Source organism: Aquila chrysaetos, chromosome 3 (assembly GCF_900496995.4).
Source record: "Aquila chrysaetos chrysaetos chromosome 3, bAquChr1.4, whole genome shotgun sequence".
NCBI classification, from domain to species: domain Eukaryota; kingdom Metazoa; phylum Chordata; class Aves; order Accipitriformes; family Accipitridae; genus Aquila; species Aquila chrysaetos.
In genome coordinates, this window is record NC_044006.1 from 60,423,259 (window position 1) to 60,447,035 (window position 23,777).

General features: G+C 37.9%; 1 protein-coding gene across 1 annotated transcript in view; it reads left to right on the plus strand.

Moving 5' to 3' along the window:
• Positions 1–23,777, plus strand: part of LOC115339322 (myosin-IIIa-like) — an 89,918-nt gene that overhangs the window by 65,783 nt on the left and 358 nt on the right. The window contains exons 12-23 of the mRNA XM_030009105.2: positions 1,198–1,314; positions 2,444–2,548; positions 2,633–2,716; positions 3,479–3,681; positions 5,989–6,087; positions 6,188–6,302; positions 9,657–9,783; positions 10,768–10,978; positions 13,013–13,160; positions 20,557–20,710; positions 21,801–21,889; positions 23,630–23,759. Coding sequence (XP_029864965.1) covers positions 1,198–1,314; positions 2,444–2,548; positions 2,633–2,716; positions 3,479–3,681; positions 5,989–6,087; positions 6,188–6,302; positions 9,657–9,783; positions 10,768–10,978; positions 13,013–13,160; positions 20,557–20,710; positions 21,801–21,889; positions 23,630–23,759 — 1,582 coding nt within the window. The remainder of the gene's footprint in view (positions 1–1,197; positions 1,315–2,443; positions 2,549–2,632; positions 2,717–3,478; positions 3,682–5,988; positions 6,088–6,187; positions 6,303–9,656; positions 9,784–10,767; positions 10,979–13,012; positions 13,161–20,556; positions 20,711–21,800; positions 21,890–23,629; positions 23,760–23,777) is intronic.

The following is a 23,777-nucleotide window of genomic DNA, read 5'->3' on the forward strand; positions in this document are numbered from 1 at the left end:
AAAGGCATCATTTGACTGTGTGATGTTTTACTAAATCCAATCCAGTTTAAAAACTCTTTCACATATGAATGGCAGCTTCTCAGAACTGTCTCCTTTCTTCCATTCAAACTTTTCTTCCAGTTTAGATAGCCCCATCAGAAGAGCAAAACAGGAGACCTTCTCTCAGTGCAAGAAATAATTTCAAAAAGGGCAGAAGTTCCCCTAAAAAATTCTGTTAATGTGAATCTGGTTATGGCCAAAAGCAAGGTAGCATTCAAAACCAAAAAGGGAAGAGCTTATCAAGGCAACGGAAAACCAAGGTTTTCTCCTTATGTTTTCCTGTGAAGGAAATGTAACCTCTTCAGCTGTTGAGAATTCAGGTTTTAAGTTCATTAACCAGAACACAGTGCACAACACTGTAAGCAGATGGATGTGGAGGGAAAGCAATTCCTTCTGTAGTCCTCTGCTGTCGGTCATTCTGTTCCAGTGGGAATAGGGCCTAAATATTTTCACGTGTACCTCAGAATAGTCTCAAGGCTGGTTTGAGTTCCTCCATCCAGCTCTATGTCCTGTTTTAATTGGAAACCTAACCAGGCACTTTACATACCCAGGTCTGTATGCAGAAGAAGCTGAGGAAAACTATGTCAAGAAATTGGGTATGCCACTAATGGGCCCTTCTTTTTTTTGGTGCAGGGAGAACTGGCTCTCCAGCAGCAAAGAACAATCACAGCAGAGACTGGTTGTTAGTATAGAAAGATGCCTGATTGTTTACATTAATAGGATCCAAACAGTTGAACATCTGTGTCTTGTCTTGTAACTGAGACTAATGTTAGAGCAGCTGTAATGGCAGTTACTAATTCAAACATATGGCTCTTGCTTGATAAGTTACATGGAGCTGTAGTGTTAGAAATGAAGACAGGACTGTCTCATGGAAACCTTTGATTAGTTGAATTAAAGCAGTACTTATTAACTCATTTGTCTACAGCCACTTGGGGATCTGTGAGTATATGTTGTTCAAAGTGAGTTTGGACACAAGAAATTAGGAATGCCAGTGTGTTTGAAAGTGTTGCTTACTTTTGATCAAGATCAGTTGTATTCCTGACTATCAATACCTTCTGTCTCTATCCTCACTCATTGTAACTACATAAATATTTTATACATTTTCCTAATATTCTTTTTCGCCCATGTGATTCAATGTTCCTATTCTTTCTCCATCAGAATACAGTAACAGAGCAGTTGCAGAAGGGTTACGCCAAGGATCAGATCTACACATATGTTGGGGACATTCTCATTGCTGTCAATCCATTTCGGAACATAGATATTTATTCTTCACAGGTGTGAAAATCTAGGTTTGGTTCTTTTAAACTATCACTTATTTCCATTAAAATATGAATATTTGTGTTAAGTATAAAGTAAGACTATTCTTGAGATTTACTTCAGTTCACTGAACAACAGAATTACCAATACAGTTGTCCCTTCAACTGCATGTTGACACACATCCTCATCGTGGGCTGAATTTCAGCACAGAAATGAGAAACTCCAGAAAATTTAATTTCTGATATCTTTATAGTGTAGATCATGTCTATATCACGTCTAAAGTGCAAACAGCTATATCTGATCAAGTCATCCATTTTAATCAATGGATAGAAATAGGATTTTTGAGGTTATTGTTCTTCTAGTGACTTTCAACATTCATTCTAGGATGAGCTAAATTGTGCTAAACTTAATGAGATTTGTTGACTAGAATCCCACGGAGTGTAAAGGCGCTAGCTGCCCATAGCAGCTAGTTCAGAAGTATTATCTGTAGAGGTAAGTGCATTCATTCAGGTGAATCTTGCTCCTCTCTGTGGGAGGGAGCATTCCTTCTCCCCCACTTCCCACGGAGAACTTCCGTGAATGGATGGAGGTAGGAGCTGGGGGCATTTCCTCCCAAGAAAGCTGGGAAAGCCATAGCTGTTTAATTGATCAGAGGGTTCACAAAGCAACCCTGTAAAATTTTAACTTTTGTGAATTTGCCTCCCCATTATACAAAAGGGGACAGATACGGAATTCTGGTCGTACAATAATTTGGCGTTATTAATTATCAGGTACTACAGTACAGAAAAGATCTTACGTTTTGACATCAATATGATGCAGAAATACTAAGAGGATGTGAAGTACAAATAAAATGAAATTATAAATTGGTCCTTGATATCTGGCAGTATTAAATTTTGTTCTAATAATTTGAGTTTCATAGCATAATCAGGGCTGACATCATACAAAATTGTGCTGCTTTTTTAGCAGTTCTTGTAGTACTGAGTACATACAGATTCATGGTATAGTGAGTGCAGTAACAGCTCACTCAGAAAACATCACTGCTGGTAACCTCAGCATGCTGTACACTAATCTGAAAATAAAACTGAACCCTGATAAAAAAAAATTGTTAAAGGACACTGATAATGTTTTCATTTTTTCTTACACTTAGCACTCCAAACTGTATATTGGAGCCAAACGGACTGCCAACCCTCCTCATATTTTTGCTGTTGCTGATATAGGGTATCAGTCCATGGTGACATACAATTCCGATCAGGTAAAGATGAGGCGTCTTAATTATATCCTTTGCTAGGCTGAGAGATATGTGATGAGCTCAGAGTCATGCTCTTGTTCTCTGCAGTGTATCGTTATTTCTGGAGAAAGTGGAGCTGGCAAGACACAAAGTGCCCATCTTCTGGTTCAGCAGCTCACTGTCCTGGGCAAGGTATGTTTCAAAGAGGATGCCTCTGGAAGGCTTTGCTATCTTAGGCCTAATTGACTGAACCTATGGACAAGGCATTGGTAGTGGGGCAAGGCTGTGATACGTTTTCCAAAGAATTTCTGTAAGGTCAGATTGGAACCTGATGCTGATCTATCTACCCCTTCCTCCCTCCTGAACTAGGGTCACTTGAAAATACTTTGGGGATTCCGCAAGAAAGTACCCACTGCAGTGAGGGCTGTGACTTTTAATCTGTCCCTTGTTTAATTGCGTGTCTTCAAATCACCCAAACTGTACTAAATAAAATCCTCTTCTAGCTTTTCACCTCGTTCCACAACCAGATTGCTGTCGGTAGGAGATGGTCATTCTGGGAAGTGATCACCGTAATTGTCTGAATAAAATGCCATTTTTGCATGTCCCAGGTGAGATGCAAGCAAACTGATTCATTGGTACAGTGCGGTGCAGCAGTAAGCAGATGCTAAGAAAGATCCTGAAAGCAAGCTGGCTATCTCAGAGTGCTGAACCACAGAAATCGATTAGTTCTGGTGTTGTCATTATCATTATGTGTGTTATCTCTTCCAGCCAGCCATTAGTTCTGCAGATTGCTGTATTCTGACAGGTCTCATGATATATACGTGCCTTTCTTTCCATATGATTCAATAGGAATGGCTGCCCTGACGATGTCACACTTCAGAGGAAAGAAACACTTAAGAATGAATGTATTTGGATGATTACTGATAATTTTAAGCAATATCTTTTCATATCCAGGCTAATAACAGGACTCTACAGGAAAAGATCCTCCAGGTGAATAACCTCGTAGAAGCATTTGGGAATGCAGGCACTATTATCAATGATAACTCCAGCAGATTTGGGAAGTATTTGGAAATGAAATTCACTTGTGGTGGCACTGTAGTAGGAGCTCAGATTTCAGAGTATCTCCTTGAAAAATCCAGAGTTGTCCACCAGGCAGTGTAAGTATAAAAATTATATTTGACCTAATTTGGGGGTTACAGAGTAGGCCTACAATGCAGGAAATTACCTTGGATCAAAACAGGGAGATGAATAAGGTACTGGGATTTTTTCTTATAAATTATATATGAATAGCTTATAAATCTGTAAGCTAGCTGAAAACTACTCCTGGGTTATTTAAACAAATCTCATAAAAATGCATATGTGATATGTAAAGTATATCAGAATGTGTAAAGAATTAAAAACTTTCTAACAGTTCAGTTCTAAATTTCTTTGTGGAAGTTTGAAATATTGTGTTAAGTATATCACTTGGATTTAATTCCTCTACGTTTCCTCTAGTATTGTAGCTTTTTTGTTTGTTTATTTGCAAAGTGCTCATTTTCCATTTTGGAGCATCTAGTAGGATTTGGTTATAAAGGGTTATGGACCAAATGCAGAACAGATCCATCTCTGTCGTGTGTATCTCATAATATAAAATGACAGAAAAATTAAATGGCATTTCCAATTAATTTAAATTATTGACATGTATTTTCTATCCTAATATATAGCACATCCAGGTAAAAAATATTTTGGCAACTGTATTTCTGCCATAATAACAATAGGAAAAACAGAGTTTGAGACAAAGAATGTTGTCACTGATTGATATTTTTCCCCTTGCTGATCTCTTACTCATTTTTACTCTTTTTGTTGTTCTGCATGACCTTGTTGCCTGTTGTAGATTTGTGACATGAAGAACATCTAAGTATCACTTGGAATGTTTCAATAAACAATTTAAACTTAGAGGCAATTTTATGAAATGATGTTTTTTCCCCAGTTGAACATAAGCACAGAAACTGCTTTTTCAGAATAAAATCAGCTTTTTCCTTAAAATGCCACTTTTTTTTTCATAACTTTTCATGGGTTTGTTCTGTGGCTGTCAGTTTGTATTTATATTTAGCCACATGCTGAAACAGGAAGTCGGCAAAGCATTTACATGCCTCAAATGCTATTTAGGTAAGTGTTCAGACGTGTGAATTCACAAGAAAATGCCACCAAAGAGTTTAGCGTGAGAGCCACTGTGGGAGGTTAAATTTTGAAGCATGAACTTCCAAGGGCGCCTGAAGCTGTTTGTGTCGAACATGTTCTCCTCTTCACTGAGGTCTCTGTGCGGCTGGTCCAAACGGCTGTGCCAGGGCAGAGAACTGGCATTCAGGTACCTGCATTGCAAGGGCAGTCTGTTCTGCTCTTCTGGGAGAACATGACTACCAAACTCACATGGAGAGCTAGGAATGACTTTTTGCAGAAAACCACTGACTGATTACCCAGAAAATGGGAGACCCAAGTTCCAGACCCACTTCAAGCCAAGAGATTTTGAACCTACAGGTATCCCCTACCTTTCCAAGAGAATACACAAACCATCAGGACACAGTGAGGTTTCAGAGAGCATGCAAAGCATGGCTATGCAACCTAATGGTTAAGACACGGAGTGGAAAGGTAAGGGATCTGCTTCTACTCCTTAAATTGATCTTGTTTTCTACAACTGACTGTCCACAGTAAAATACGCACACTAAGTTGGCACTGGACTCTGATCTAGGCACCCCACATGCAGAGAGGAGTGCACTGGACTCTGATCCTGTTTCACAGAAGCATGTAATGGTACTCCTGAGACACATGCCTCAGCACATGCAGAAATCAGGGGTTTGAACACAATTCCTTTTTGCCATTTCATAGTGACTGACTTGGCCATCTTGGGGTTCAGTGGTGGTTGCAAATTTCCACCTAAGCATCCAGTTCTTCCCCATAAGGTGCACAGGAACCTTGGATGTGCGATAAACCTTCTGTCCTGGGTTTGGGCACCTAACTTCTAGGCAAAGCATGCCAAGTCATAAGGCCCTTTGCTGAATGTCTGCTTATGTGCTTTCTTGGTTCAGCACTAAAGGATCCAGCAAACATACTGGATTCAGTGAATCAAGAGTGTATAGCTTTCCCATGGTCAGAAGATTTTTTAAAATAACTGGAGGTTAAGCAGCCCATTTAATGCAGGTGGCTGAGCAACATGCAAGATCTCACCCAGCACTTACCAACTTCATCAAAGGCAGAGCAGCATTTAGCTGCTTGTAGCACCGAGCAGCTGCCCTGGCAGCTTCAGAACAAACACACAGTGGCACAGAAAAGGGTGTTCACTTCGCAGGAACTTGTGTAATAAAGCTTCTTTCAGTTTGCATGAGCCTTGCCTGTTATTAAAATAACATTTAATAATAGCACGTATGTCATCAGTAAATGTAACATAGTTACATTACTAAATCAGTTTGTTGTTTCTGTTGTTTCAGAGGAGAGAAAAATTTCCATATTTTTTATTATATTTATGCTGGTCTGGCAGAAAAGAAAAAACTGGCACATTATAAACTGCCAGAATATAGACCTCCCAGGTAATGCAGTTTATTTTTACATAAATTGATTACTAAGAAATGCAGTGTTGAATTCTCAACCTTATTTACATTCTAACTCTGTATCCATCAACTCTTTCAGATATCTGCAAAACGATCATTTCAGAATAGTGCAAGATTTCATGAACAATAGCTTTTATAAGTCTCAGTTTGAATTAATTGAACAGTGCTTCAAAGTCATAGGTTTTACACTGGAGGTGAGTGCCAATAACCCCCCTTTTTTTTTGGTGAACTTTAGTGACTACCTTAAGCAGGAAAAACTGATATAAAGCATTCAAATAATCTCCCTTGTTATTTTCTTCCTTTAGCAGTAGTGCATTTATGTTTTAGGATATTGCATGGTCAACTTACAGTTATATTACCACATTTAAATTTTTAAGGTTTCAAGGTATTGATAAAATAATAAAATGGTATTAGTCAACAAGACTTTGAAATCAGTGAACACAGCACACCTGAGTAATTGGGAAGAAAAGCCTTTTGCAAATTAAATGCATAGAAAATGATATTGTAACTATTTATTAGCCTATAATTTTAGGCCTGTGAATATGAGCCTCATCTCTGTTTTAAGATGAAGTCCATGGTGAGAGTTCTAAAAATTCATTGAGTTGATCTGAGTTTTGATGAACTCAATACATTTTCACAACTCCAGGGGTAAAGTTGAAGTTTTTACATCCCTTTCAAGTGAATCTCATCACTAAACATTAACTGAACCCATTCTTTCTTTATGATCTCATATCATTGCTCTGCTGGCCTTTAAACCCCTCTCCTCATGCTGTCTTTGGCATAATTAAAATAAAAACAGGCCTCTGGATTTATAAAATAGGATGCAAGGGAAAGAAACCCCATCCTACACCCTAGTTCTCTCTTCTTAGAAGTGGTGCATTACAGCTGTAGTTTACCTCTGACTTTATTTATCACAAACGATAGTAGGAGAATGATCCGTATAGTATCTGTGAAATATAGCACTAGTGCTGCAGAATGGACGTATGTTTTAATTTCTTTGACGAAAATGCATGTTTTAAGGAGCTTTTCACAGAAAATTACTCACTTCAATTGAATATTTCTGGCTTCCCTCAATGTAAATATTTGAATAGCTAGCAAAACAGATTTATTCACCTATTCTGTTCCTCCATACTCATTTTGCATTAAGTCATATTAGCAGTGGAGTTCACAGTCTCTTTCTCCTCTACAAGCTTATTCACAACTGCTCTTAGTAATATCAACACCTGTACTATCACATCCTTTCACACCTGTACTTTCACCTTTCCAGAAGCAGCACGGAAGGATATGCACTGTTCAGCACTGATAGCAGTTTTGTCACAGCACCAGAGACCTTGATAAGTTCTAATTTATACCATGAAAAGCAGCAAGTCTGGTTTTGTTCCCGGTTCTTTTGTTCACTTGGATGTATGGAAACAATAATCCTGATTATCCAAGAGAGACCTTCCTTACATATTGAATATCCAGTTAGAACTACGTCACTGGCCACATTGCGCAGTTCTAGCATGGATCTTCACTTGATTAACTCAGCAAGCCACCGTGAGCTGAATCAGTAAAGAATTACCTACCTGTAGAACCCCCCCAGTTTCAGTGGCAGGTTGGGTACCACAGGCAATCTAACTGTGGTTACATGTGAGCCCCATCCATGTTAGCCTGTCTTACATTCTCCACAGGGTCAATTAGCCTGTCTGAGGCTGTGCTTGCAAAAGTGAAGGAACAGAGAAGTCTTCTTCCCACACTGAGGTTCTGATCTAGGATACATGTGCAGAGACAATGTATTTTCAGTGAGAAAAAGATAGTGTAAGACAATGAGTTTCTTTTCTAAATTCACTTTTTAGTAATGCAGCCTTAAGCTTTGACATTCATCGCAGTGCCCAGAGGAGGTTCTATATAAGCATGTTCCGTGTTTTATTAGCAGAAGACCTTTGACAGAATATCTTCTCCTCTTCAATTAAAACTGAGACCTAAATAAGGCTTTATTTCTTAGAAATCTGTTTTTAACTGACTGGCAGGCTTTAATAGTACCTACTGTCAGTACGCCCTGTCTTAAAATCACACTGTTTTATTTCAGGCTGCGTGGCAAAATTAATAGGAAAGGACTGCCTGAGGTGAACCATAATCATGCTGTATGAGACAGATCGAGGCAGAATTCAAACACACTGGAAAAGGGCACAAAAATGTCAGCAGCTATACATACTGTACAGCACAATGGCAGAGGTTAAGCTATCCATTTCTTTCCATTTCATCTGTGTCCCTAAGCTTAAAATGAAAGATTGCTTAAAACCTAGGTAAACTGTGTGGCAATTATCCTGAGCATAATTTTTTGAGTGAGCTTATCTAGTAAGTCTTGCTGTCACTGGAATAATGAATTTATTAACTGCTAGATTAATTTCTGAAAGTGTTGAAAACAAGATCAAGTATTCTAAAGCAATTAAGGATTTTATCTGAGTAAATGATACCTGACATGGTACCAGCAAACTATTGAATATTAGGGATGAAATGCTGTGCAATTGTGAAAAGTCTGTCTATAAAATACCAATCAAATTTACAAAACTGCTTCTTATAAAACTACTATAAAACTTATAAACCTGCTATTTATTAAATACACTATTACTACATGCCTCAAAATACATAGTATCACAGATTCCTAACTTAAAACCTAGTCTGCTTTACAGGAACACCTCAGCATTTCTGGGTAGAAAATACTCAGAGATCATCAAGTATACTTATAAACGTTCACAGTTCAGATGAAAATTCACAGTTCAAATCTCAGTCAAACCTGCAATGAAAGCATTACTTAATTAATTACAAATATGATTTTATCTGTCATCTATAAGTACTTTAATTTACTGTACATATCACTTCACTGTCCAGACTAATACTAGCCTTCTTCAAGGCAGAATCCCTCTTCAGAACCTACTAAATAATTTGAAATTTAAATATGTTTAACTAAAGTCCATACTGAAGTGCTTTGGTGAGTACGCAGTTCCTAACTGACATTTTGAAGGGTAAAGTGCTTTGCCAAATCAGAGATGTGAGGTCTCACTCTTCTCACAGTGAAACTTTTTCTGATGACATCAGTGGGAGCCATTGCAGACTTCTTATTTGGAGTACCTTTGTTTCCATGGTCCAAGAAGCATAGATGCAGATTTTTTTGTTTTTGTTTTTGGATCTAGGTATTACATTTTTAGACACAGTTGTGCCTGCAGGTACAGTGAAGGGTGGCTATAAATAAGCCCTGAATTCTTTCTGTGTAAGAGGATTATGTTCACCACTATTTTGTGCTTCCCCTACTCGATGTCAATCCTGTCCTGTTGACAGGTATGGAAGAGATATTAGGCTACAGTTTGTCTTGCCCTCTTTGGGTGACTTACACCTGAAAGACTATGCTGAGTACAGAACAGGGAATAACTGCTGAGAACAGTATTCCTAAAAGTTGTGGGCACGTGGCAGACAACAGGAAACAACACACACATGTGCCCATCGTACAAACCAAAGTGACAAATCTATCTGGCTATTAAGTATTGCATTTTTTTTAATATACTTTTCAGGAACTTGGAAGTGTGTACAGTGTCCTGGCTGCCATTTTAAATGTGGGTAACATTGAATTTTCTACAGTAGTATCTGAACATATGATTGACAAGAGCAACATTTCCAATCCAGTAGCCCTTGAGAATTGTGAGTGTTTTTTCTTGATTTAAGATCGCTTTCCTTTAGTGTTTTGATAGTGAATGTATGTTGCAAGAGAGTTATCAATGAAAACTGTATTCACATGGAAATTTTCCAAGAATAATTAAATGCTAAAGATAGATTAATTCCAAGCCCACCTGAATTCAAATGTAAAAAGAAAAAATTTTCCATGTTCCGCACCTTATTTGACTAACCAGTTCACTGGCATTCAGGAAACATGACTAATACTGGAGATGCCTGCAAAGGAAATCTTTGGAATTTGAAGGTTATTTAAACATTTGATGGAGAACCTCATTAGCACATTGAATAGTTTTTTTCCAGTTTCCTTCTCAGATACTCATTACATGTGCCTGTTGAAATACATCTCACTAATTCTTTGGAAGGGATACCTTACATTATAGGCTGCCAGGAGGAGCAGAGGAAGGAAAGGGGCAAAATTCTCAAGAAAGTTGCTACTCTTTCTCAGTAATTACTGAGAGGTGGGGAGATAATGAAGTCTTCATGCTATCTTCTTACATGTTTTGCTGCCATAGATAGAAAAATACTGTGCAACTGGGAAAGAAGCACCCCTTTCCTGGAGCAAAAGGAGGACAGCAGTGGCTTATATGGATGGATTATAACTGAGAGGGATATTCACACCTCACAACTTACATACTCCAGACATAGTCACGTAGATTCCCTAGCATTTCTCCATAGACAGTTTGGAGAAATAGCCTCCTTGATAAAGCAGTTTAGAACCTAAAGGCCTCTGCTTTGAATCACTTACTCATTGACTGCAGTGGAAGCTAGGAAGGCTAGTGACTGAATTAAATACTGCCAGTTGTTTGGTGTGAACACCCTCATTAGTCATAGTTCAAGACTTTGATTTGGGCGTTATTCATAATACATCGCACTTGCAGCTTTGATTGCAAAAATGCATATTTTTCCTTTCAAAATCTGGCTCTGAGCTATACCTGTGACCAACCTTCCTAGGTGCGTCCTTGCTGTGTATTCAGGCAGATGAACTGCAAGAGGCCCTCACCTCTCACTGTGTAGTGACTCGAGGAGAAACAATTATCCGTCCCAACACTGTGGAAAAAGCCACTGATGTCAGAGATGCCATGGCCAAAGCACTGTATGGGCGCCTCTTCAGCTGGATAGTCAATCGCATCAACACTTTACTCAAACCTGACAAGCATTTAAGGTAAAAGAAGCTTTTCCAGACTAAAGAGGGAACAATATCGTCTACACTAAAGCATATAGTTTTCTCATCTACTTTTTCTCTGCTACCATTTTGTTTATGACACCACCATGTTAAAAAAAGGTTTTATCCTTTTCATAGTATGCAGTGAAAATACAGTAGATATGGATAGCATGGGTGTCTGGTGTTTTCCTGTTTGACCTTTACTCATTTAACCCTTTGTAAATTACATACTAACTACTTTTTCCTTCATATTTTTTCAGGCCCAACTTTTGACATTCATCTGTTGATTACATAGGTCAAATTCTGCTCTTATTTACACTGATGCTGTTGCTTCTTTTGCTGTTGTTATGAGCGTGATTTCATATATGTGTGAGAGTAGTTTCCAAATGCATTTACCGAGGTTAATGTCCAGCCTACCTTTACAAGGTGACATTTTAAACACAGAGACAAGAAAGATATTGGGAATGAGGATATAACACATTTTGCAAATTAATCAGAGAAGAAATGATGTGGCTTGCATTGTAGATCCTGTAGATCAGGGCCCTCTATGGCTGATAATAGCAGTGAAAAGGGGCAAACTTATAACTACCTGAAGAGGAATATCAGTAGTAAATAGCTTTCGTTTGCAAATCTGGATTTTCTGGATTTTTTTAAATTTTTTTTTAAACATCAGAGGGAAGCCAAGGCTGCAATCCTAAAATTTGTCTAAACTTTCAAATATTTGGTTACAGCAGAGCAGCAATAAACAGAACTTTAATCAGTAAGTGATAAGATAAAATTCATGATAGATGGGGCAGCACTGCTAGCCTAGGTTCCTCTCTCACATGCCTGTTACAGAGCCCTTTTCAAATTGAATACTTATTATGCTGGTGAGGAGGCAGAAAGTTCAACCTGAAATGTTCACTATTAAAAGAAAAAAACCCAGAAGTCTGCTTTGGTTTTGTGGTAGTAAAATAATTTGTATTTGCTATTTTTATGTAATTAGGTCTGAGAAGGAATGGGGCAGAGAAATTCCAGCAGTCTATTCACCAAAAATGTAATTTCCAGATAGATAAAATAGTCACCAAATTCAGGTCAAAATCAACAAATAGCTTTGATCCCTCCACAGTGAAACGCTTCCATTTTTGAGATGGACTTCACAAAGAGGTTCAAGTGCTATTCATGAGTATCTTGAGGCTGTTTCTTCATATCCAATTTCCTAAATTTTTATGAAAAAAAAAAATTGGTTACAGATAGCCCGTCAAAGGGGTTTTATAGATAGAATGATTTATTTTTTTAATTTAGCTAGGAAAAGACACTAATGTCAACTTCAGTTTGATATGAAATTATATCCTCTTAATTTTTTGTTTCAGCAAATAAATACAAATATTAGAGCTTTTTTCCGGTTGCAGAAATGACCACTTATCTCTCAAAATGCCTTAGCTAAAATTTCAAACTGAAATTTTTACTAGTAGTACTTCTCTGGAACTTAATTGGTAATTTAAATTCATACCACGCTCCAGTACTTAAAGTAGTTATTTAGATGTATAAAAAGTCTAGCTATTCATTCTTTGGACTTTCATGTTAAAATAAGCAGTTTTAATTGTTGTGAATAAATAATATAAAGAAATAATATTTAATGACAGCAATCTTTAATTTCAAGATGCTGGTGAGTAAAGCCTGTTTTATTACAAGAGAAACAAAAAGAACTGCATGTTGTTTCTGTATTGTGGTCAGCTTTTTACAATAGAATAATAACTAGCAAATGTTAGTTTAAAAACAAAATTGTAATCCTCTATACACTTATTGATTGACTCGGTCATTATGTGATTCAGTGTATCTGGTCTGCAAATATAGTCATCTTTGAATTGATGTGCATTGATTGTATTTCAAACAAATATTAATTGTTATTTTAAGAGATATCTGGTTTAGCAAAAATTATCCTATTTAACTGGCATACAGATTTGGCCCATTATTTTCTTTTGTGAAATAATAATGAAGCTAGTCAGTGTAAACTAAAGATACAACAATAGAAAGTTTATTTAATCTTTGCAGTGGAAACGATGATGGTTTGAACATTGGAATTCTTGATATCTTTGGCTTTGAGAATTTCAAAAAAAATTCTTTTGAACAACTCTGTATCAACATTGCCAATGAACAAATTCAGTTCTACTTCAATCAACATGTCTTTGCCTGGGAACAGGTATGTGTTCAATATTTTGATAAAACTTTAATATTGCTGAACATATAAAACCTTGTCTCAAGAAAACTACACTGTTCCTTCTCCATAATAGGTTGTAAATTGCAGATTATAACAAATGTTTCCTGAGTATGAATTCTGTGAAGCAGTGCTTGCTATTTGCAAGTAAAATGCCTACAAAAAACACATTAAAGTTGAAATTTACAGTATCTAAGCAACATAACACAGCGATAATCGGTTTGATGCAAATGCAATGTTGTTTTCTTGAGGAATAACATAAGTGATGTAATGTATGATTCTACAGTAAAAAAATAAATTAGTGGTAACATAATTTTTGAAGTGCAGCATTCGTAACAGCTTACTAACAAGCTTAATGAACACTGAAGTTCCATATTAAAGACTGAAAATCTTGCAATTATTTTGTTCTTATTCAGGAACTAGATCATCTAGGCTAAATAATGATGGAATTAATCTAAATAATTTGATGTAAAACAGAGAAAAGGAATAAAGTTGTAATTATAAAAGTTTATGAAATTGAAGAGGAGAGTGGAAAACCTCAAAAAAGGTGATCTCAACTTTGTAAATAATTCCATGAGAATTAAATTAACCATCTTAAAATCATTATTCAGTATTGCTATTTGAAGAAATAACATGTCCAGGAAAAAAAAATATTAATCTTGCTGAAGGTAGAAATATTCCAGAATTCTGTATGAGCAGAACAGTCAACATTCAAATTTTAGGTGAAATAATACTTTCTCTGTTTTACTGAAATTATTGGGTTTTATGATACATAGATGAAAATCCTCCTGAATATTAATTTTAATTATTAGTAGAAAAAGAGTATTTTGTCAGTGTTAATCACTGCTTGTTTTAAGAATGAGACAGATACAAGTTTGGAATGTGTCTATGTATGCAGGTGTGTACTGCATGTGTCAGTCTAGAGGTGTATATATCTATGTGTAAAATGGCTTTTTTTTTTAATATGGATCAATGTTTTATCCTGTTTCCAGTTATTTCAGGAAATGCTGTCTTGCGGTCTTAGACCTTGTTGTTGTTTTTATAGATTTATGTGGGAGATTCTCAGTCACAAGTATTTCCTTTTCTTTAATACCATCTAAAAGTCAGAGAGAAATTAGCCTGAAAAACTATAATTACTTACGCATCTTCTTTCCAAAGTGCATAAATTCACACAAAAAGAGCACTTGGCTACTGCTGTTTCTACCAGCTGAAAGATGGAAATGGCACAGGCCACGCAGCACCGTTATTTATTCCTGTCAAATCCAGGCACTGACCAGGTCCCCTGGCCTTGCATACGTCCACTTTGCTCAAATGTTTCCTAACTTGATCCTCCCCCACTGAGGGTAAGTCTTCTTTGCTCCAGACTTTCCTTCTGGTCTCAGGGACCTCGGATTATCAGTCAAGACCAAGGTAAAGCAGGCATCGAGTATCTCAGCCTTTTCCAGCTCATCCACACCTGTTAAGCAGCAGGCCCACATTTTCCCTAGTTGCCTTTTTGCTGCTGATGGACCTGCCTTGGCTTTCCTAACCCTATCCCTGTACACCCAAATATTGTCTTAATATTCCTTCTCTTTTTTAATTAGACTTGGGTCCTGTTCAGTGTAATCTGCCTTTACTTGTTTCTAGATATCCTAATACAGAACATTTTGGCCAGACCTATATCAGTGCAGAGGTTTGTGGTGTCACAATCTAATAGGAATAGTTTGCTCTCCTGCACGTGCCCTACTGCAGAGAGGTCAGGGTGGTTATTTTGCCACTGAGCAAATGAGGGAAAAAATGAACTTCTGATTTTGATGACATACAGTTTACCCATTTCTCCCTGTAGGAAATTAGTATGACAATTACAGACCTTATGGAAGGGGAAGGTGATCTTTGTTTACAGAATCTCTAAGTGTGTCCATTTTACCCACTCCCACTCATTGTCTCATAGATTTCATTGACTCATACCCACATAGAAAGCACGAGGATGTGTGTGTTTAAGTGTCTGGCCGGGATCATCTGTGAGCGACACAGAGAATAAGGGACACCAGCTAGCAAGTCTTCATCACGTCTCTTAGGTTCTTCTTGCTGAAATAGGTTTTGGACAAATCTTTTACACCCTTTAGCAATCATCAGTTGTTACAGGGCAGTTCTTCGCCTCAGAAGATTATTTACTTCAGCCTCCATAATCTTTAGGGAAGGTCATTATTTGGTTTTGCTTGTTCAGAATATATACATCTTTAAGCCTACAGTCTGTTTCCTTGGTGGGCTCACAGGAAAAGAAAAGGCACATGCGATGTGCTGTAACCTTGCCATCATCCTCCTGTTGTCAGATTCAGAGGGTGTTCTACTCTCTAGCTGTCTGCGCTGTGTTTTTATGTGAGGGCGGGCCTTCTGGTCTTGATATAAACAACACTTTCCTCAATTTTATTGCTGTGAACAAATGTTCCTTCAAATCACAGGCCATACTTCTAAGACTCTTTCTTCTGGTGCTTATACGCATATTTCCATTCATATTTTGTTTATACCAGTCCCAATATTCCTATTAACGAGTGTCCACATCCTGCCGGTAATACCAAGATGTCTACTTTAATTTACATGACACCACTACACTAGATTATATCAAACTTCATTATATTATCTTGTAGCAGTCTCCAAAGATATTACTATGGCAGTGCAGAATGAGCTATATAAAGTTTGTGCAAGTCTGGGTGTAAATCCCCCACTTTCAGAGCCAGGAAATGACAAACATATTCTGCATTACAACCCAGTGGCACAGGATGATTTGCAGTATGATTCATAGTCGTTACAAGACATCACTTTTTACTTATTAATAACATGGTTGTTCCAGTTTTACATCATATGAACAGTCTTTGAGAAAGCAGGTGGCTTCAGAATCTTTTCTGTTCACTGTAAGGTCTCTTCTGTGTTAACACCAGTAATGTACTTTAATTGTAAATATAGGCCCTCCCCACAGACAAATGAGAGAAAGCTATTTGAAGGGAAATGGAAAATATAATTACAAATTTTTCTGTACATGGAAAAAAAGGAAATTGTTCTGAAATTGTTCAGACTGAACAATTGACTGAAATTGTTCTTGTTAATGATACGAAGTATCACCCTTCCCTTTGCTGATGTGTCTGCCTGACTGTACATACATGTAAGGGTTTGTGTCTTTGATGCTGAAAGACAGGAGTTATGTTTAGGAGAAGGCTGATGCCAGCAGTCACCAAGACCTTTGCATTGACTTTTCATTAGCTCAAGCTGACCGTCATGCTGATGGAGCTATCCTTTTGCTGGAGACCCAGGCTAGTATCTCTCCACAGCCGTGTGCAATGCCAGACAGACATGTTGGATTGCTCTATGCTACCTCAGAAATCTCTAGCACAACACTGCATTGCACCCTGTCAATCTACCCAGGGAAGACTGCAGAATTTAATTTCTTTCACACTTCCCTCAAGAGAAGTAAAATTTATAGGTACTTTACTTCATTTCTTTCCTTGTTTTGTCCTGTTCAATTCCATACCACATGCAATTAGATTAAATTTGACATATCTAGTGGGAAGTATTCTTTAGGAAGGCCTAAATCAGTTGATTATAGTCTAGTTCTCGATTAACCCATGTCAACCTAATAAGTCGTGATTATATAACTAGGGAAGGTGAATCATTTTTTGGCAACTTGAGCAATGAAGCCAACTAATAAATGAACTCATAAGGCTGAATTCTACTTTCAGTGTTGCAGGTGACATGGTTTTAGCATTGTCAGTGGTTTCTTTTCTGTATCTGAATCTGAAAAGCATTCACAGTTTTGCTTTCCTTGAAGTGTGGCCTACAAAAATATGGCCTCAGAAGTGATAGGAATAGTATGAAGGAAGAGTGATACTATCACCACCCAAGGCTCAGGGTGTCTGCTAGAGCAGAGTCTGTGCGCCAACTTGGAGAACTCAAGTCAGAATTAAGGGAGTTTATTCTTCATTGTTGACTTAATATTTTTGCTTTTGGGCCTGAATGCAATCTCCTTTCCCTAATTTAACAGAAAGGCTGAAGTGGGGAGTATAGTTTAAGATAAAGATAGTTTAGATTCCCAATAGTCAGTGGAGACAAGTAGGTATATCTCTGCCTCCACTGACTGGGGAGGGAGTGTGGGCTCTCAACCTAACCACTTATTTTATGTGTCTATAGTTCAGTGGAATGAATGCTGGCACAAGCTTTTTTTAGGTTAATACCAAGCAAAACACAACTTTTTCACCTTCAGTCCTGTCCTTCAAGGTGTTTCCTTTACATCTAAGGTACTGATGTAAGTTAATTCTGTTAGCTCCATGATCTGCAGGTAACATTGTCCAGCAAGACAACCTTTGCATTTCTTTCTCATTTGTGATTCTTCTGTAAAAAGTAAAAGGTATAATGTCAAATACCTAAAACATTTTGGAAAGTGGCAAGGTTACTATCAGTTGGGAGGATGCTACTTTTTGCATTAAATATATGCAATGTTTATTTTACATTCATATGACAATTTAATCTTCTACTTTAAGCTGGAAAATGTTCATTCTGAGTAAGTCTCCGGTGTTCCCATTTACACCAAAGCGTACTCAGCAAAATGCCATTACTTTTTTTTTATTAAATATGAAGACCATTTCCCAATGCATTTAATTATTCTTTTGTTACTAAGTGAAACCAGGTTGCACAAGCTAATATTACCTAGTTTTGATCACAGAAAAGATACAATGCAATACTGAGATGAGATAGGAGCCCAAGTATTAGTGTAACTCAGTCATTCCTTTTGACATCACATCCATAGGAATACTTTCTAGTGCATTATGCTTTAGAATTTCAATGAGCAGCTGCTATTTTAAGGAGCTTTCCTGTCATAAAACATCGTGGGGGATTACAGAATCCTGTAGCCAATTCAGCTTATTAATTCAAATAAGATCTATTTCATTACAGTTTTATGATGTGCATCGTTAAGGCTTTTATCCTTGCTGCTTATATCCTAATAATATGGTTGAAGACCAGCATTGCATAAGAAAATATAATATGGTATCGTATTTCTGAGCCATCTGTCACACTGGTGCCTGGAAGACTTGGTTATCAGCCATCATCCAGGAGCCCATGGGAAGTGATGGAGTGAACTCCTTCCATGTCCTACTGGGCAGACGGCAGCATTACCAAAACTATCAGCTCTGACACTCGTTCAGTTGTCAAGGTGCAGACACAAAAGACCAAATGGTCACATATGCTGCAGGCTTGGAGGTCAGGCCCCACGCACTGGCCGGGCAGGGAGGGGAGCAGATGTTGCTGTTAGGGTGTAGTAGTATAGCTATTACAGACCTCCTTTCAGTTTCAAGTCGTCTTTTATCAGCTCTCTAAACCAGTCTCTCTCACAAGCATTTGAAGTTAGAAAAAGTTAATCATTAGATAGGTTGTCTGACAGAGCTTGTTTGACAATGTCTGAGTGTCACAGAAACACTCTTCTCTGATAGATTCATCCTGAGCAATCTCTTCCCTTTTTCCCCTTGATAAGTGTACTTTTGATAATCCTAAGCAGTAACAGCTGGTTTCATGAACGTAACATCTGTGTGTCGGTACAGACTTCGTTAAGCTGCCCCTACTCCGGTGTTATCTTTGGGAGATAACACGGACTCGTTCCCTTCCTGCCACTAGTTCCTACAGGTATATAATTAACTTCTTGCCTATATCACTGATTCATTTATTACTCTCCTGTCTTGTCCTGCTATTCAGGTCATTGATTAAAATAAAAAGCAAAACTCCACCTGTCCACTGCTCCAGGGGAGACATAAATGAAGTTAATGTTATGTGTCTGAGAGGAGGAGCCCTCATGGGGCTGCAGGAGAGGTTCTTACTGCTTACGCCCTTGTACAGGCATATAAACTGAGCCATAACCTAACCTTAGAGTGAAGAGTGTCCTGGGAAATTAGATCAATCTGGATACTGGAAGGGTTTAGGTATATATTCTGTGTTCTCTTTCAAATGGATCAGCAGATTTATTAATTTGGGCCTGTATTTCCAGGACAATGACACTGATTTTATTCATTTTGCTGTTTCTGGCTTAGAGATTAAGACATATGAAGTCTAATAACCTGTGCTTTTCCTTGTGTATGGCAGTTAACTCCTTTTCAAAATGCTCAATATATTGCCTTCTTCACTCATTCAGGCTCAAGTGAATGACACATAAGGAGAGGTCTCTCAGGGTTAGAGGTCTTTGAACTCATTAATATTAGCCATCATTCATGTTTATGACACTCTTCTCACAATGACTTCAGGATGGCACAACTGTGATGTTAATGCCATACATTAATGCAACACTTTTATAAAGTCCTATCCTTTGGAAGAGAGATGATTTTTGAAGTAGATCAAAAGGCTTAATTATGTGTTTTCATAGTACAGCCTGTACAGGACTGAAGGCAGCCCTGGTATATATGGGAGCGCTGTGCAGTGGATAACTGCTATTGCATTACATAATGCAGGCGAAAATAATGGAGGGGTGGCAGTCCCTAGAGCATCCTTCTCTTGGTAAATCTACGACTGTCTTCTGCCTTGCTGAAGGATTAAAGAAAGTCATTCTTGTATTCTTCAGCTATAATTTAAAATATTTTCAAGATAAAATCATTGCAACACACTCTGGATGCAGCATTTGTTACCAGGTTTTTCTCAGTCTGGTAGGAATCCAGAGATATTTTCAGTATTCAGGAGAAAAAAAGAAACAACAGAAAACCCCCATCAGCTTTTCTGTTGTTTTTTAATCTTGCTGAATACCTTTCCCTAGTTCCTTAAAAGGAGTAAAAATGTTGTAAAGACCAACATGAGAAAATTTATTTAATTTTAGAAAGTATACACCATTCTTTAATTATTAGAAAGTGTGTGCACCATTCTTCTCTACATAAGAACTTTTCCAGGTGTTTGAGGAGGGGGATCAAACAAGTGAGGCCTCTGTAATCTGTAGTCACTTTTGTAAATCCTGGTCACTGTACATCACATAGATCTGAGCTACGAATTGGGAATGTAAATATAGCTCTAAATGATTAAGAAATACTTTTTACGTTGCAGACCAGGGAAGTAAATAGACACTGAGGTCTCCACCTGCAAACACTAGACTTTATCTTCTTCAACTGTTTCTTTAATTCTTGCATATTCCTGGAAAGTATCTTACTTTACCAAATATACCATAGGAAGCACTTACATATCCAAAGGCAAATTAAAATATATAGCCTGACAGTGTGATACATCCCAAATGACATTTGTTCCTGCAAAACCTTGATGTCTTTAGCCCCAGGACATACTTTTTCAATGTAGCTTTAATTTGTTAGAACTGACAGTTTGTGAATTATTTTCCGAAGTGGTTCTATATACATAGACAAAACATGCCTTCTGTTGTTTGTTACAGAATGAATACCTATATGAAGGTGTTGATGCAAGAGTTATAGAATATGAGGACAACAGACCCCTCTTAGATATGTTCCTGCAGAAACCAATGGGTTTATTGTCCCTGCTGGATGAGGAAAGTCGATTCCCACAAGCAACAGATCAGACACTTGTAGGTAAGTGTATGGTTTATTTCACAGTTTTGCAGGATGTCTCCCTGTCAGATTTCTGTTTGGTGCATCCAGTTTAGGCTGTATGCTAGTTATGTTTTTAGTGAGCCCACATTCCAGTGTCACAGTGTGTTTGAGGAAGGCATGCATGGAGGGATGGATGTGTCTTTGAAGTTGATAGAGAGAGAAACATTAAGAGTACAAATGAACCTAAACTGCTGATCCAGGCTTTGAATTGTCCTGCCTTCAGGAATTTTTAGCTGCAGGGCTTGAAAGATAAAGATCAAACTGAGTTAAAACTCAAGGTTTCTGTGCCAGGAACACTGTTTTCAAAGTTGAGTCATGTTCAGCTCTGAGATTTTTGATGAGCTGTATCTGAACAAGAATTTTTGTACTTTTTAAGGGTAATGGCTGCAAACCTGCCTCGGTGCCTTTCGGCAAATTATGCTTCCTGTTTTCTTCTACTCAGAAATTAAAACACCTAAATACGTTATAATTCAGATCCTGAATATTTCGGTGCTGCTGAGTAGTTGCAGTTAAGGTTGATTTATTTATTTCAGTGGGGTTTCTGTGCAGATAAATCCTTGTTTCATTCATTTTTGACTGTGCAAAGTGTCACGTGAGAGTTTTAACCAACAGCCAATCACAAAACCTAATAACATCCAGTAACGATGCCCATGCTAAAGCAATTATATGAGCTTGCTGTCTTTCTATCCTCATACTTTTTAGTCTACAGTACAGAGGCTCTCAATCAATTGGTAAATGTTTCCTCACAATTCCCCAAGGAATCCTTAGGAAGGATTACTACTTTGTTTTGTATATGAAGATCAAAAGCTTAGAAAGGCAAACAATTTTCTGAGGTCACACAGAAAAAAATTGGTACAAAGTAAGTAACTGACACAAGAGCTCCCATATTCTCTATCCAGTGCCTTTTGTTACAGGACCATTATGGTATCTTTGTCCTTAAAAACATCAGAGTCTGTTCTGTGCCTCTGCATTGTCTGAGAAGTCAGGCAATACCCTTACAGGGATACAGCTTTGGAAGACAGTTATTGCACAGTAACTCCAGTAAGATAAGCTATGTGTTTCTTTTCAGAAAAATTTGAAGATAATTTGAAATCAAAATATTTTTGGAGACCTAAAAGAGTAGATCTAACCTTTGGGATTTATCATTATGCAGGAAAGGTAAGAGACCTAATGATATTAGTTGGGGATTGTGGAATGGTAGGGCTGGAAGGAAACAGAAGAGGTCAGCTGGGTTGGTTCTCAACCTTCATCTATTCAGGCCTGACATGGAAACATTGTCAGTGCCTTACACATCAAAAGTAAATGAAAAAGTTATTTTCCCTCATAAAAAAAAGCAATAGCAGGAGTGTATTTTTCCTAAATGTCACCAGGTAAATGAACTGACTGTATTATAGAAGAACCAAAACATAACAATTATGTAATGCAACTTAGTGCTCTTCCCCTTAGTTTCTCAAAGTGCTGTGCTATGCTTGTTCCCACTGCTTCGAATCAGGATCCAGCTCCATTCTTTCAAATACCTCCTATAGCCCATCAGCCTTACTTAGTTCTGTACTTTGTCATCAGCCGGGTAGACAGTGCAGGCCCTGCTTTCTGCTTCATTTGATGAGCACCATCTTGCCCTCCTGTACAAGGTGACTTGCTGCACATGCCTTTCAACTCAGGAGGAGTTTCTGACGCACTGCAGCAAAATGGCACTGGTCACCTGAACCTTGTCTTGTGAAAGCAGGAGCTCCCACCTCCTTTTGAGCTCTTTTAAAGGGTATGGAGTGGGTATTGCTGTCTCATGTAGGAAACTATGTTGGGTCTGTGCAGTGCTGGAGCAGCTGGCCAGGAAAGAGGCAACATACTGCCCATCAGCTGATGGAAGATAACTTGCCCCTTGTGGAAGACAGCCAGCTACAAAAGGCCTGCAGTAACTCGTCTGAACCTCATCTCCAGCTGAATTACACTTTACCAGCATAGCATATCTCACTGCTGAGGAGCGGAGAGCCAGCTCTTTCTGTACCAGCCACTGAAGATGGGGATTCCACCAGTGCCCCATCAGCCCTCTCCAGTGTTCAACAAGCTTTTTTGTTAGGAAGTTTCTCCTACTGTCTAACTTACGTCTCCATTGCTGTGATGTAAGTTCATTACTCCTAGTCCTGTTTACTGTGGAACTGGAGAACAATTTCCTGTTTCTTTGCAAGCCTTTTTTGTAATTTAAGACTGTTACTTGGTTGTTTTGTGAGGGTTTTTTTCTAAATTAAATATGCCAGTATCTTCTACCTTTCTTCACAGGCCAGGTTTTCTTGTGGGTCCTTTACAACATCATTGAGATAGAGCCCTGGAGGTACATTTTGAGTTAGGTACACCATTCCTGGAATTTTTAGAGAGATTTCAATTGCCAATATGCAGTTTGTGATTTTGCAGACTTCCTCTACAATTAATACAGAGATCTCTAGGAAGAGTGGTAAGTCCCGGGTCCAGTACAGCACGATATGAATGGGACAGAAAGTTTGTACAGTCATTTGGGTAATCCTGTGTGATAGGGTTGAAATCAAGTGCATTGTTAATTGTGCCTTTACACAGGTACTGGTGTAAAGGAGGACTACAATACACTTGTCCTAGTGATAAATCCACACTGACTAAAACTAATATTAACATATCTGCATTAGGGAAAATAAATTCAAGCTACTTTGGAATGATGGATTTGCTTTTAGTGATCTGCATCATAATGGTTCTCAGTATTGAGAAGTTAGAACTTTCAGTGATCAAAAGAAAGACTGTAAGCAAGAGCAAGCCTGATGGCTGAAAAACTATTTGTGTATCTTGATATATTAAAAGCCACATGCCAGAGTGCTTAAATTTACAATTACTTTTCAAAAGCCCAGAAGATGCATAAATGCACTTTTTAAACAGGTTCTATATAATGCAAGTGGATTTCTAGCCAAAAATAGAGATACTCTGCCAGCTGATATTGTGCTGCTACTGCGATCATCTGAAAACAATCTGACACGACAGTTGGTAACCCATCCTCTTACAAAAACAGGTATTGCTATTGCAGTAA